General features: G+C 47.3%; 4 protein-coding genes across 4 annotated transcripts; 3 read left to right on the top strand and 1 right to left on the bottom strand.

Moving 5' to 3' along the window:
* The first annotated feature begins 143 nt into the window (after positions 1-143).
* DFJ58DRAFT_763223 (RING-5 domain-containing protein) lies at positions 144-2,478 on the top strand. The gene is made up of 7 exons (XM_041388594.1): positions 144-269; positions 320-492; positions 565-1,391; positions 1,442-1,491; positions 1,545-1,905; positions 1,978-2,077; positions 2,133-2,478. The coding sequence occupies exons 1-7, from the start codon at positions 188-190 to the stop codon at positions 2,235-2,237; spliced, it is 1,698 nt and encodes a 565-aa protein (XP_041249173.1). The 5' UTR covers positions 144-187; the 3' UTR covers positions 2,238-2,478.
* Positions 2,479-4,345: 1,867 nt separating this feature from the next.
* Positions 4,346-5,777, top strand: DFJ58DRAFT_494561 (uncharacterized protein). Its single transcript, XM_041380675.1, has 10 exons — positions 4,346-4,662; positions 4,723-4,736; positions 4,794-4,944; positions 4,995-5,254; positions 5,300-5,340; positions 5,396-5,414; positions 5,463-5,490; positions 5,543-5,564; positions 5,615-5,650; positions 5,707-5,777. Exons 1-10 carry the CDS (start codon positions 4,474-4,476, stop codon positions 5,733-5,735), a joined length of 789 nt encoding a protein of 262 aa, XP_041249172.1. The 5' UTR covers positions 4,346-4,473; the 3' UTR covers positions 5,736-5,777.
* A 1,452-nt stretch (positions 5,778-7,229) lies between these two features.
* On the top strand, positions 7,230-9,196 carry DFJ58DRAFT_910907 (uncharacterized protein; the record flags this gene model as incomplete). The annotated part of the gene is made up of 8 exons (XM_041395212.1): positions 7,230-7,402; positions 7,462-7,655; positions 7,893-7,932; positions 8,146-8,161; positions 8,214-8,246; positions 8,383-8,675; positions 8,697-9,038; positions 9,089-9,196. The coding sequence occupies exons 1-8, from the start codon at positions 7,259-7,261 to the stop codon at positions 9,194-9,196; spliced, it is 1,170 nt and encodes a 389-aa protein (XP_041249171.1). The 5' UTR covers positions 7,230-7,258.
* Positions 9,197-9,500: 304 nt separating this feature from the next.
* DFJ58DRAFT_494439 (glycosyltransferase family 2 protein) lies at positions 9,501-11,679 on the bottom strand. The gene is made up of 4 exons (XM_041380672.1): positions 11,374-11,679; positions 11,297-11,318; positions 10,369-11,245; positions 9,501-10,308 (listed from the first exon to the last, which is right to left on the bottom strand). The coding sequence occupies exons 1-4, from the start codon at positions 11,405-11,407 to the stop codon at positions 9,802-9,804; spliced, it is 1,440 nt and encodes a 479-aa protein (XP_041249170.1). The 5' UTR covers positions 11,408-11,679; the 3' UTR covers positions 9,501-9,801.
* Positions 11,680-13,797: the final 2,118 nt, after the last annotated feature.

Here is a 13,797-nt window from a genome sequence, read left to right as displayed (position 1 = left end):
CACGTGACTCTGCCTAAGCGGAACTTCAAAATGACTTAGCAAATTGGCAATGCCGCAATGCCGACTAGTCATGTGACTGGTTACATAATAAGATTATCCGCTTTGGTAATGCTTACAGGGTATGCTAATCGATGCAGACCGGCCCACGCCGCAGACGACACCTTCGACATCGCCCACAACAACGATAATGTCTTCCGACTACGATTACTCAGACGACGAGGACGCTTTCTACGATGATGATGAGGACATGATCAGCACAGGTGATGATGGTGTGTTACCCTTCTTGTTGTAGCTTATTCGATTGCCGACAACATCGCAGGTTCAGCACCCAGTGATGATGACATGGACATGGAGTTCGCGGACGACTTTAAAGTCCCTCAACATTCACCTCGAAAAGCGTATGAAATCGAACATGAGTCACTTTCCCAGCAAGCGGTAGAGAAGCTGTCGACTGCTGATGTGGACCACATATCAAGTATATTCGGCGTCGATGTCCGTATGAATGTCTCGAGTTTGATTTCATACTGATGGTTCTGTTCTGCAATTCTTCTTCGTGATGTATAGGACAGTACAGCTTCCTTATTGCTGCGTAACATGAATTGGAATAAGGAGCGCCTCATCGAGAAGTACATGGACAATGCATCCTCCGTTTCTGTCGCAGCTGGTATATCAACCCCTTCCCGCGCCTCTCCCTCTGTAACTGGTCCTGCACCAATCCGTTCATCAGGCAGCCGCCGCAGAACAACTCGGCTGACACCAGGTACGTCACTCGTAACTGATGCGTCTAACTCACTTTACCTCGCGTGCCTAGTCCCCAAAGCCGAACCTTGGGTTTGCCCCATTTGTTTCGACGACTTTCAGACATCATTCCTCTCACTATCGTGCGACCATTCCTTCTGTGCAGGCTGCTGGGCGGCATATATAACCTCCAAGATTCGCGAGGAGGGCGAGCATTCTATCCGTTGCATGGCTGAAGGCTGTTCACTTGTCGCACCTGACCCCTTCATTATATCTACTTTAGCAAATCATGGTCAGGATGAAGATGGGCGGACTCGGGAGCGATTCCAAGAATTGCTCGTCCGGCAGTTTGTTGGTGCCAACTCGCACCTGAAATATTGTCCTTACCCATCGTGCACTTACACTGTCTCGTGCCCTTCTGCTTCCTCCCGTTCATCTCTCACAACTATGGTGCCAACCGTCAGTTGCGGTGCAAATCACAAGTTCTGCTTTGGGTGCTCTATCGACAGTGACCATCGCCCAGTCATTTGTCCCGTCGCCAAGATGTGGTTGAAAAAGTGTAGGGATGACAGCGAAACTGCAAACTGGATCAAGAGTAACACAAAGGAGTGTAGTAAGTGTCAGAGTACTATAGAGAAAAATGGTGGCTGCAAGTGCGTGTCTCATTTCGGGGAATATGAGATTACGCTGACTGTTTTGTCAGCCACATGACTTGCAAGAAATGCAAGTATGAATTCTGCTGGGTGTGCATGGGTTTGTGTCTTATACATCCGCCTCGTTTAATCCTGACATCCTGTTCTACACAGGCCCCTGGTCTGAACACGGGACAGCGTGGTACTCGTGCAATCGCTATGATGAGAAGGCCGGTGTGGACGCCCGTGACGCGCAATCCAGGTCCCGTGCTTCCCTAGAGCGCTACCTCCACTACTACAACCGGTGGGCGAACCACGAGCAGTCCGCAAAACTATCTGTCGAGATGTACAACAAGACCGAGAAGAAGATGGAGGAGATGCAGATAACGTCCTCGCTCACTTGGATTGAGGTGCAATTCATGAAACGCGCTGTAGAAGAGGCAGAACGATGCCGCGCAACGCTAAAATGGACATACGCAATGGCGTTTTATCTGGACAAGGGAAATGAGAAAGAACTGTTCGAGGATAACCAGAGGTAAGACATTCGATCTGAGTTTCTCCCTTGCTCTATCATATTCCACGGATCTGTCTAATCGTTTTCCCGTAGGGATTTGGAAAAAGCGGTTGAGGACTTATCGGAGCTGCTTGAATCACCAATTGATCCAGAAGCAATCTCGACTTTGCGGCAGAAGGTGACTGATAAGACGGTGCGCTGTTGCTCTACATGTTGCTATTATATCCTCATCCTTATCCGGTCCTCAGGTCTATGTCGCGAAACGCAACGAGATATTATTGGAGGACACTTCAAATGGTTTTGCGGAAGGGCGTTGGAAGTGGAATATTGCGGTAGAGGGGTTTGAGTACTAGATGCCAATCATTCTTCCTTGGGACTGAGATTGCGCACTACAATTTGCACCTTCTCTCCAACGTAGCACAATTTCGACATTCCCCTTTCACGCTTACTCTACCCATAAGATATCCAACATCGTAAAATTGCTGTATTTCTTAGACATTATCCGGACCATGAAGTGTACATTAATTTAAGAATTAAGCTGAAACTTGCCAAGATCTAGTCTCACTTGGTCAGACCTTTAATGGAGATCGTAAAGGCGCTCGGCCACGCCAGTCCCTGACGCATTGGTATAGGATCCGTGTCAATTTTCATCATGTTATCCAACCAAATTTGCACCAATCAATATGAATGAACATTCAGATTCAGGATAGACATTCCTAACTGCAAGCTACATAATCGTATAAGATACAAAGCTGTAACCATTAATGAGCCCCAGGTGATAGAGAAGACCAGTCATGGATGAAACTTGAAGGGTAGTCAGCCATGTTGAAGGCGTGGCATCAGGCAGTAACACATTGGTATCAGAAACAAATAAGCAGTGCACCGTGGCGGCAACATGCCGTCAACAACAAACGGATGAAACGGTAGATGGATCGTGGATCAAGGGGCAGTTAGTATTTGCGGATACCGTCGAAATGGCAGAGTATTTAGCGGCGGAGGCGAGGCAGGTGCCGTACCTTATATCTCAGGCCTCAGGTGCTGGACAGCTTGTGCAGGAGTTTCTGCGCAACGGCAATTAAGGACGTTAACATGTAATTATATACTGAGGAGATAGTGTTCGACGACTGCCGAGAAAGATACTCACGTGCAAAGGATCAGCGGGAGAAAAGAGACAATCCATCGTGTTCTGCATTCCAGACCCTTCGGCATGGCGAGAGGTGGCAGCAACGCAGTTGTTGCGTCAAGGTGGAGAACGCGGATTAAACTGTCAAAGGATGGTGAGACGTGTACTGACACTAGTTATTGCCTTTGACGATTGGCATACTGGTGATGTCGTACATACAGCGGAGCAGTTGAAATGTGACACGAATACTAGTATAAGAGGTCCAAGATGGCAGCTGATCTTTGTGAGTCGAAGGAATCGCAGAATGTACTGAGAAAGGAGAACTCACGAGTGTCATTTGAAGTAGTTGGTTTATGTCGAGTGTTCCGAATTGAAATGAATACGCGTTCTTGTAATCGAGTATCAAGTGACGGACCGGGGAAAGTATGACGGAGCAGAACGCACTCGTACTTTTGCACTCAAACCAAAAAGGATGATAGCGTCGAAGGCGGCACCTGTCCACAAGACGCTGACAAGTCAAGCTACAGCTGCCTTATTTCGCACACCTGAAATTTTACCTACCCACTTTGCTTATGTGACAGTGGAATGGTTCACGCCATTCGGGCAACCCGAAGCAAACCATGGTTTGTATAAAATTTCCCGCCTCATTCGTAATTATATAATGGAGAGCATCTGGCAAGCATCATATTCACAGGAGTGTATATCTTATTCCAAAATTCGGCCCTGTATCACCTCGTGAATGGACAAGCATTACCGTTCTGGAGCTTTGTTCTATGAAATACAACGATTTCTGTGAAAATACTACGTGCCCATCTGTGCTAGGTGACGAAAAGAATCTCCGCTTAGAACAGAGATTGCTTAGCATGCCAAGCGCCCAGGGCGCGTGCCAAACGACTCAAAAGTATCAACCAATTAGACTTGTGTAAAGGAAGATTAGATACCGCATATGTACCCTATGTAGGTTAAATTTTAATTTATGTGGCAAGGCTACATACCCTGTACATTGCTATGTGTTTTTATAATTCTATAACTTTCGCACTACCTCGGTTCGGGCCAAAGCGACACTTGGCGGTGTAGGGGGGAACTGCCAGTATATGCTAAATTTAAACCACGACCCAAAGTTCATTCATTATCGTCCAAGTGATCATGCCGCCATCTGACATGTTCAGAGTCTCAATGTCAGTCTATGAACACACGAGATGAACGTGCCGACCGAATGTATTTGTCGGCCAGTGTACAACGATTCAAGTGGGTGTCGAAATATGGATTGTACCTGAAATGATGACCATGAGAGCCAGACAGCAACATGACGGACCATATCAAGGTTGATTCTTGTACGGGATTTATGCCAATTCCCTTGTGATGGAAGGCATGGGTTTTAACTGGACAGCCTGCATCAGCTGTGGCGGCGGTGGACAGGTCATTTAATATGACTTGCAAAGTGGACCAAGTTAACACACTACATCATGAATGTCACCAATCCCACCACCCCAACCGCCCCACAGAACGTACTCCCTCCATTCAATGCATACATCATGATTGGGCCAGTGGTGCTGGGTGCCCTCATTAATGCCTGCCTCTTCAGCGGTCTCGTCGTTCAGATTTATATCTATTATGCAAATTTCCCCGACGATCATCGAGTGATGAAACTCACGGTCAGTGATCCTAGTATGTGATTTATAACACGGGTCGCTGACCGAACACCATGTTTCCAGGTAGCAGCCACGCTGTAAGTGACTTATGTAGCCTTTCTCCCTGCTCTACCCGAGCTAATCAAACTGTACAGCGCATCGCAGATTGCACACGTGATTTGTGTATCAGCGACACTGTGGAAAGCTGCTGTCAGTGGCTACGGCAACCCTCTGACGCTGTCGGTCTTCCCACAGGGAGCAGACGCAGTTATCCTCTTCACTGCAATTACAGGGGCACTGGTAGAGGTAAGATCATTCATCGAATTTGATGGAGATTCTGACCAGCATGTATGTAGTCATCCTTCGTGTTTCGGTTGTGGAAGCTTTCGAAAACACTTACTCTGCCCCTTGTCTCGCTGGCACTCTGTTTATTGGCTCAGTCTATTGCGCTCGTGATGACAGTGAAAGCTTTCGCCATGACAAACCTTGTGACATTCGAAATTGATGAAAACAGACTGATCACGCTTTCGCTCACCTCGCGTCTGGTTTGTGAGTTGACACTTACTCTGTCCATGGTGTGGTACCTGAGGAAGCAACGGTCATCGACATTTTTAAGGCACGTTACATTACTTCCAATTCGTTCCGTCGTAATGATTTACAGGATGACGACGATAATTGACCGTTTGGTTCTGTGGACTCTCGGTGAGCACTGTGCACTTTCTGGCAGATACGGCTCACCCTTTCAATCACTTCGCAGAAACTGGCCTTATTACTAGGTATGTGGCAAGACCATCCTGGCATGTTGGGGCTGATGTTATGTTAAGCCTGGTTGTAGTCTTTATCATGAGCTTCGTAAGAGATTCTTTCCCAGATGTACAGTACTGGACTGATTGTGAAAGAGTAGTTCCTGGCAATGAAGCAGAATTGTGAGTGAATCGGGATATCTCTCCTTCGTCGCAAAGTGAACATTTTCCAGACATATGGGTTTCGATATATGCAAACCTTGCTACTGGTCTGTGTCCGCAAAATGCACATATTCGAAACACTTATCTAGCCTTTGGATCTCAGTGAATGCGAACTCGTTACTTGCATCGTGAGCTTTCTTGACTGATTTGGTGACGCACTCACGTGGTTGTAGGCTAAACCGCAGATTAATCCTCCGAAGCATGCCGAAGACAAATTTAAACATGAACACTCCGAGAAGTCCATCTGGTGGGCGTAGCCGCAAAACCGAGGTTCGTAGATGTGATGTGTCGCCTTGCGATGTGGCTTACTGAAGCCGTGTGAAGTCTGTGGTGATCAACATCACACAGACAGTTGGAAGTGTTCCAGGTGTTTTCAAATGCGATGAAGGTGAAGTTTAGGTTCGAGAAACTAGAGTAGTGACGACAACGGCAATTCATGCGTTATATGATGAAGCTATCAACCAACTTCCATTCGCTGATTTGAATGCACACACAGGAATGCCGATAAATGTAGGCGAAGAGCCAAATCATATTATTCTCTTTCAAGGAGCCAATGCTGCATTGTTGCAGGCGTTCTCCCCATTCAAGTTATCTGATGTGACAACTGACTGCATGAGACGTTAGTCTCCAGCGGCTGACTCGTGTTTAATTATAAGATGGTGTTGTTTCGGTCAAAAAATGTCTACATCACAGATCTTGGTAGCTCGAGTTGTCAAACTTGCCACGCATATCACTTCCGAGTCAATGAGTGTCGGTGGCTACTCGGCCTCAAGCCTTGGCCGTTGGGTCGGTTACTCGAGATGTATCCACTAGCCTAAGGAACCAGGACAAGCCGCTTATCTGCCGACACTAGTTATTGCCTTCGACGATTTGCATACTGGCGATGTCGTACACACAGCGGAGCAGTTGAAATGTGACACGAATCCTAGTATAACTTGAGGTCCAATATGGCAGCTGATCTTCGTGAGTCGAGGGAATCGCAGAATGTACTGAGAAAGGAGAACTCACGAGTGTCATTTGAAGCAGTTGGTTTATGTCGAGTGTTCCGAATTGAAATGAATACGCGCTCTTGTAATCGAGTATCAACGGACCGGGGAAAGTATGACGGAGTAGAACGCACTCGTACTTTTGCACTCAAACCAACAAGGATGATAGCGTCGAAGGCGACACCCGGGACCTATCAAGGGAAGTAACTTTTCCACAAGAAAAAATACAGACAGCATGACATTTAAATTCTACAGAATCCTAGGGGCCTGAGACTCCCCAGTGCTCACTAAAGTAAAGTGGGTATCGGGGAAGGAAAACAGTCCGGTGACGATAGTGGAGGTTTAACATGCCCGTTCGAAGTTTTGTACTACACTCCGACATTCTTGAAGTTGAGCCTCGTGCACATCAGGGAACCCGGAATTCACAGCCGAGCAACTTAATCAGGAAAACGTAATTCACTACAGAGTGCTACAGAGTGCTCTGAAACGCAAATAACTACAGCAGAGCGCTCTGTAGCACTCTGTAGTGAATTACGTTTCCTTGATCTCGGGGCCGCCCGGCAAAAGTGACTGTAGCAGCCCGTAGCATTGATCAGTTCTCTCGTATTTAAAAGTAGCTCTCTCCGTTTGAACCCAAGTACTACTGTCTACAAACCTAAGGGTACTACCATGATGATGGATGGTCTTGGTCATCAAAATAATAAACGCAAGCACGCGCAGTATGACTTATTTCCAGGTGACCACGACCATGAACTTGATGCTCAAAGAGTCCCTTCTTCCCCCACGAATAAAAGAAAGGTGTTAAAAACATCAGTACGTGATAGCATTTTATGAATAATACCCTGAAGAGTTCAAATCCCATATTTTCATAGTTGAATTGCACTCGCTCTTCTGAAGTCTCGAATTACTTGACTGAACGCAAGCTCGAGCTCTCCCGGGTCACCCGTCGGGTCATCGCTGCGAAAGCCCGATTGCAACGCCTCCGCTCCCTGGAACTCGAACTAATCAAGTCCATCAATGATGATGAACTTGAGATAACCAAACAAGAGTTGACAGCGACCGATTTGTAAATTGGCTTCCTCCGAAATGAGCTTGACGATGCAGGGGTGGTAATAGGGGACAGAGGGAACAGAGGGAACAGATGTACTCAAAGCAACCTGTTGTTCCTTGGTGGCGGCAGCACTGAGGCTCCCGGCACCGATTCTGGGGATTCTTCAACACCCCAGGAGTCAGTATTAGTATCCGGAAGTGAAGGCTCAAGTTCTGACTAGTTGAGCTGATCATGATTTTATGTATTCCATAGCTACCCAGATGAGTTTCTCTACCACACCTGTAGTTTTTATGTAATTCTTTTGACACTTACTAGAAGCCACCGTCCAGTCGGTCATATTCACAAGTCGACACAAACTCCATCCAAAGCTTGTGCTGAAGTCCCAGAGCCCGCGTTTCAACAGTACCTGTTTGATGCCTTTCGGACCTATTTACAAGGTGTTATAAGTCATGATCACTCCAACTTTAAACTCTCATTATTGATAGCACCTGGACTCATCTGATAGATGTGCATCTGCGTAGGTGCGTACAGATCTTGGCTAGTGCTGATATGCACATCTCATCGCATTTACAGTGCATGGACTCCGCGTTCGTACTATCAATTCTAGTACGTAGAGTTCATCATTTTGTATCGTATCATCGAGCAAATTTGTCGTGGCCGATATCAATCACCGATCATACTCCGCCACCGACCTAGTACTGCGACAAGCGTCGCATGTTTTCATTTATTGTAAGCGGGGCAGGGCAGCTGCACTTCGGCGGACCTCTTGACGCGTGTGGGTGGACAGTAGAGATGCCAGGAGTCCAGGACAGACCCGAGTCGTCTAGTAATGGAATATATGGCATTGCAGATCGCCAGCAAGGCCCAATCCTAAAGTTATTCCTGGCGGAAGTACATATCGAACTACTGCTGTGTATGGGCGTCCCCGACACGCCGAGGATCCCACGATCTTTGCGTATGAGGACCGGTGACGAGCTCGGTGGACCTATTTTTGGAGACATGTGGGTCCCGAATGAATGGACAGAACAGATTGCGGTATGTCCGTTTCTTTGTTAGGTGGCTTTGGCCCTTGCGCTGGTGGATGTACAGTCGTATGTCAAGGAGCTTGCCCCCATCAAACTTGTCATTGATGGTACCCGCGTTAATGCAACACACCTCTCCATCCCCACTGTCGAGATTTTGTCCGATCATCTCCACTCACCTGACATCGCGAAGCTCCAAAGCGACATCAGCCTCGTCCAATCCATGAACAAAGCGTACATCGCTGGAGAACACGATCGGACCGGAAGCAGCGCCGTGGCTTTCGCTTCATCACTTCCGGAGTTCCTCAGTTCGATCGAAGCAAGCCCTATCGTAAGCGGGGACCTTTTCTGGGGCTTCAAGTCGTTCATGCATGACGTAGGTCGGCTAGCTGTCAACTCCTGACACGTGTTGGTCTGTTCCTTCAGGTTCCGGATTGCACGATCTATGTCAACCATACGGATAGCGAGACGTTGCAGTATGGTAACCCGGAAAACACCGTGCAGACTAATACAAAAATTTTGGAGATTAGGTAGCATATCTTCAGGATGCAGGGACAGAACATTCTATTGTACCTCCCTCCGGTGCCTTGTCCGGGCCACTGAGCAGAGGAATCCACAGATTTACACTGCGAATTGTCCTTAACTCACATATCTTATGATATGTAGCGTCTAAGGCATCGGACTATAATTGTACACACAGGGGACCTAGATGTCCGAGCGGCGAGAATATTGTTAACGATAACATCGATGGGCCCAGCACGAAAGTCTGTCAACACAAACTACCGGCATCAGAAAATCAATGCGTGTATGCAGTGGATGGCGTATCTATCTGCGATGCAAAAGAGCGCTCTGTGGGTATTATTGTATATCACCAGCCAGTCCAAAATAGAGTAAGGAAATCCCGTAGAATAATGAAAGCAAGGTTATGTGAGTGGTATGTACGAGGGTCGCAGCCGATGATATACATTGGTCATATTATCGATTGCGGGGAATAAGATACGAGGGTGGGATGGAATGAGGTTCACTACTCGAGGAGGATCTACCATAATGTTCCGCTCTACAGTGGCCGAGCCGGTATGATTGTATGAAAGTGTCTGTGCTGCAAGTGTCCATGCGTCATGATCTCATCACATTCATAACTATGCATACGCGGACTGCCCACCGTATGCTGCTTGCGGGGTATAAGCAGTTTGCATCTCTGCTGCTGGTTGTTGGTACGGTAACTGACGGCCTGAATAAGGCGTCGGCGAATTAGGCGCATCAAAATAGACCTTTTCTTGTACTATGTTAACACCGATGCCGCCAGCGTCCGTGGCAGCTGTCGCCTGGGTCGGGTCGCCAATGCCTGCACGAGTTCCCCATGCAGTTTCATGGAGCGTGAAAAGGGCATAGAGCTTCATAATTGCGAAATAATACCCAAAGAGGATGAACGCCGGGACGTAGATGATGTGACTAGGCGTATGCCAGAGATGTGGGAGGAGCTTAGCGGTACGGGTTGCGAGAAGCCAGACGAAGTATGAGAGGATAATGTTCCACCAAGGCAGATGGTATCCTCCATCTGCAACCGTTATGGTACTTTTCCAGACGAGATACCCTACGAGGCAGGGTCCTACTAGGAGCGTGAAGGGGTTAAAGAGCTTGTCGACCTGTGAACGAGATAAAAATAAATTAAGGCTGACAGGATGACATCACCGGCGTCAACTCACCATAGTATAAGCGACATATGGATGTGTGGTCCAAATATGTCGTTCCATGAATAATGACCGGAGATCACTTCTCCAGGTATTTCGGGTCCATCGCAACACCTGTTTCAAGAACCTCCAATTTGGCTTCATCGTACTCAATAATTCTGCCTCTTTGCAGCACTGAACATAGGTACTCCATCCATGGCTCACCATCCACCTCGTCAAGAATTTGTCATCGCCCGAGTTGAGCTGGTACTTGCCTAACCAGTAGTCGTGCGTGAAACCGTGTAGGAACTCGGGGTCTTTGAGGATGACTGTTCGGTAGGCAGCTGTACGGCCCGAGAGACATGGAAGACCACCATCGATATGAGTGCTGGAGCTAATTTCGATGTTACGGATCGTCAGACGGAATGCCGCAAGGACTTCCCAGACTGTCATGCTGTTGCCTACGGGTTGGACGCGTTGACTCGTGCCTACGCCTCCAACCCTCTGGTCTTCAAAGCATGCAAGCACATATGGCAAAAGCGTCGGTGGCCAAATGGCATCGTCATCTGCAAAGACAATAATGTCTGTCGTGGTATTCTTAATACCGTGTGCCATCTGCAACCGCTTATTCGCGAAAGGGACGGTAAGGACGCGAATACGGTCTGGGTCAACAGCGTTGGCAAGTTCTTGGAGAGGAATGAGCATTTTCTCTTCAGTGATGATGATGATTTCTTTGGGTTTTCCAGCGAGCCAACTGTTGGCTGCTTGCTTGAATTCTTCACCGGCATCGATGGTAGGTACAATGATAGTGACATCTTCCGAGGCCACGTAAGTGGGGTTTTCGGGGAGGGGAACGGGACGGTAGGTGATAGAAGCAATGATACGGATTATGTACCACAGGTAGCGGTAGAAGCTAGAAAATCGTCAGCTTGCTTCGAGAAATGGAAAAAAAAAGAGAACACACCCGATGACTCCGAATGGCACGACTGTAAAATAAGGTTAGCATGAAGAGGCGAAGTACTGTACATCAAGGACACCTACAGACTGGAAAGGCATCCGACGTCAAGTAGAGCATGGTGGCAGCCTACTGCGCCCGCCGTGAAGAGAGTAGTGAGGCCAAATGAGCGGCAGCGTCGTAGCTACGACGACAAAGAATGAAGGCCTTCAAGAAGAGAGAGAGAAAGAAAGAAAGAACGTTGGTAGGCTATTACATAGGTGGCCAAAGCATACACGCCAGAAGCATGTCGGGGTTCAAAATATTATCGAAAGCTTATTACGCTTTTATTACGCTTGATTTGTATCTTCCAGCGAAGCAACGCTCGTGGGTATTAGTAAAGGAGACCCAACCTCCAACCTCCAAGATCAAACTAGCATCACTATTGACAATAGTTCAAACAAAGTCGAGATGGTGCGCGGGGTGACACTCGTCTTTTCTTAGCTGACCGAATTTAGACCGAGTTCGAGTAGAATCATCATCCGAATAAGTGGTGTCCAGTACCAAGTGATGCAGCCTACCGGAATGTCCCGGTACCCGGGCCAGTCAGCTGAGCGCTATTCGCTTTAAATTCCTTCATCTCCGCCACAACGTCGAGTTCTTGCACTTCTCACTCGCTCGAACAGTCTTTCTTTATACCCGCCCGTCACTATTATTCCCTTCTGATTCGGCGCACCATCTTTTACACCTAGTACTTCAAAGCTTCAGTACTAGTCAGGCGTCTTACAGTTTGCTGCATCAATTATATCTTACCGGCTACGTCATACGAGGCTCGATTCGAAGTCAGATGGCGGCCGCTGGCCGCGGCCATCAAGCTATTTTATTAATGACAACACGGGGAAAATTATACTGTAAACTCATCTTACTATCCTAATAGGGGTTCGGTTGTGTGGCCCATTGACACAAGCTAGCGAATGCATACATACTGCTGCCAAGACACACCGTAAACAACCTCACCTTCAGCAAAAGGTGTCTGATATATATAGATATTAGGTCTCCGCGTGCTTCGACTTGCAAGACCATCGTGATATAAAAGGAGGCGCAACTTGTTTGCCTCAATAGCGATTCTGCCACGCTCATCATCGTAACGCACCACTATAGCATTTCATCATGATAACGGCCTGTTCAGCCCATCTTATTTCCAAAAATCTGCCACCGCATGGGAAACCCCCCACCAACAAAGCCCCTTTCAACCCAACCTACTCCACATCATGTACAGCTATTGACATTGCGGCTTTTAGTCGAATAACCCAAGTATAGCTTGCCACCAAGGCTATTCAACCTGATATTCCGAAGCAAATGATCCAAATCCCCTCAAGAAAGTACAAAGTTCACATCCACGACATGGCATCATTGACAGATAAACCATCCCTTGGTTTTGCTGGCAGAAAACTCACTGTACGGGCTTATACGGGTCCGTACTTTGCCCGTACTGCATTCGTGAGTGTTCAGGTTCAGACGTACCTGCGTGCGTGTCTACGTGAAAATCGAGCGCTCATCCGCACAGCATAGCCTAGCCTTGCATGCCCGAGTCTATGAAGTAATGTTGAAACACGTTCTACATGATAACGATAACTCACGGCAGTGACGGCACACGTTTAAAGCTAATAAATGGCCTGAAGCCTGAAGGAGTGTTTGCCCAGCCATCTAAACCCCAGTGTCGCACGTTCAGTTAACGCAAGCCAATCCAGGTCGAATTCTGTAAAGCGACGTTCACTCCTATGATATTTCTCCGAGCAGGTGAGACGTTTGTTTGTTTGTTTGTTTGTTTACGTTTATGGGTGACCGCAGAATCAATTCAAAATCAAGCCTCCGGGGACCGGACCGAACAACATTTTCTTTTACCTTTTTATAGAAGGAACTCTCGCTAGTCTCATATATCAGCTATTCGCTTTGCTATCAAATCATTGCAGAACTCATGCCATCACGGGCTCGGAACAAATGTAACGCGGATGCCGATGCCCGAATATCTCCTGGGTTACAACTAGTGTACCGGTGAGCACTGATGTCATATGATGAAGTCTGTTTAAGTTGACCGGGTAATTTACCATGATCAGGCCCTCGGCGAGTCGGCGAGCCAACGGAAACAAACCATAATACAAATCAAGTAGCTGAGATCTGCGATTCGACTTTCTCAGTACAACTGTACATGCTACCCAATGTACAGCTACATCCCGAAAAAACCTGTAACAATACGCGAAAAAAACCGTGCATTAAAATACGAAAAATTTAAACATACCCAACAACAAAGTAAAAACATGCGGGGGACTCGACCACACTACCGTGAAAAGGTACAGTGATACATACAGTAAAATAGCAGTATAAGGGGAAATGAAAGATGTAGAGTACAACACGGGGTGCGATGAAATTGAGGTGATACCATGCAAAAGTCCAATAAAGAATCGAGTGCGATGACGATGACGATGACGGGAACTCATCAGAGTGTGTAGACGGTCAAAATACAATGACGA

Source organism: Suillus subalutaceus (genome assembly GCF_016647625.1).
Source record: "Suillus subalutaceus strain FC151 chromosome Unknown DFJ58scaffold_9, whole genome shotgun sequence".
Classification (NCBI taxonomy): domain Eukaryota; kingdom Fungi; phylum Basidiomycota; class Agaricomycetes; order Boletales; family Suillaceae; genus Suillus; species Suillus subalutaceus.
This window is presented reverse-complemented; position numbering and strand designations above follow the sequence as displayed.

Excerpts from the sequence above, each read along its gene's own strand:
- DFJ58DRAFT_763223 (XM_041388594.1), top strand. The coding sequence starts at position 188 with ATGTCTTCCGACTACGATTACTCAGACGACGAGGACGCTTTCTACGAT. Across the intron at positions 1,906-1,977 it reads CTGTTCGAGGATAACCAGAG|GGATTTGGAAAAAGCGGTTG; the intron begins GTAAGACATTCG and ends GTTTTCCCGTAG. Across the intron at positions 2,078-2,132 it reads AGAAGGTGACTGATAAGACG|GTCTATGTCGCGAAACGCAA; the intron begins GTGCGCTGTTGC and ends TCCGGTCCTCAG.
- DFJ58DRAFT_494561 (XM_041380675.1), top strand. The coding sequence starts at position 4,474 with ATGAATGTCACCAATCCCACCACCCCAACCGCCCCACAGAACGTACTC. Across the intron at positions 5,255-5,299 it reads CGGTCATCGACATTTTTAAG|GATGACGACGATAATTGACC; the intron begins GCACGTTACATT and ends AATGATTTACAG. Across the intron at positions 5,491-5,542 it reads TAGTCTTTATCATGAGCTTC|TTCCTGGCAATGAAGCAGAA; the intron begins GTAAGAGATTCT and ends GTGAAAGAGTAG.
- DFJ58DRAFT_494439 (XM_041380672.1), bottom strand. The coding sequence starts at position 11,407 with ATGCTCTACTTGACGTCGGATGCCTTTCCAGTCT. Across the intron at positions 11,246-11,296 it reads GTGCCATTCGGAGTCATCGG|CTTCTACCGCTACCTGTGGT; the intron begins GTGTGTTCTCTT and ends ACGATTTTCTAG. Across the intron at positions 10,309-10,368 it reads CATATGTCGCTTATACTATG|GTCGACAAGCTCTTTAACCC; the intron begins GTGAGTTGACGC and ends TCTCGTTCACAG.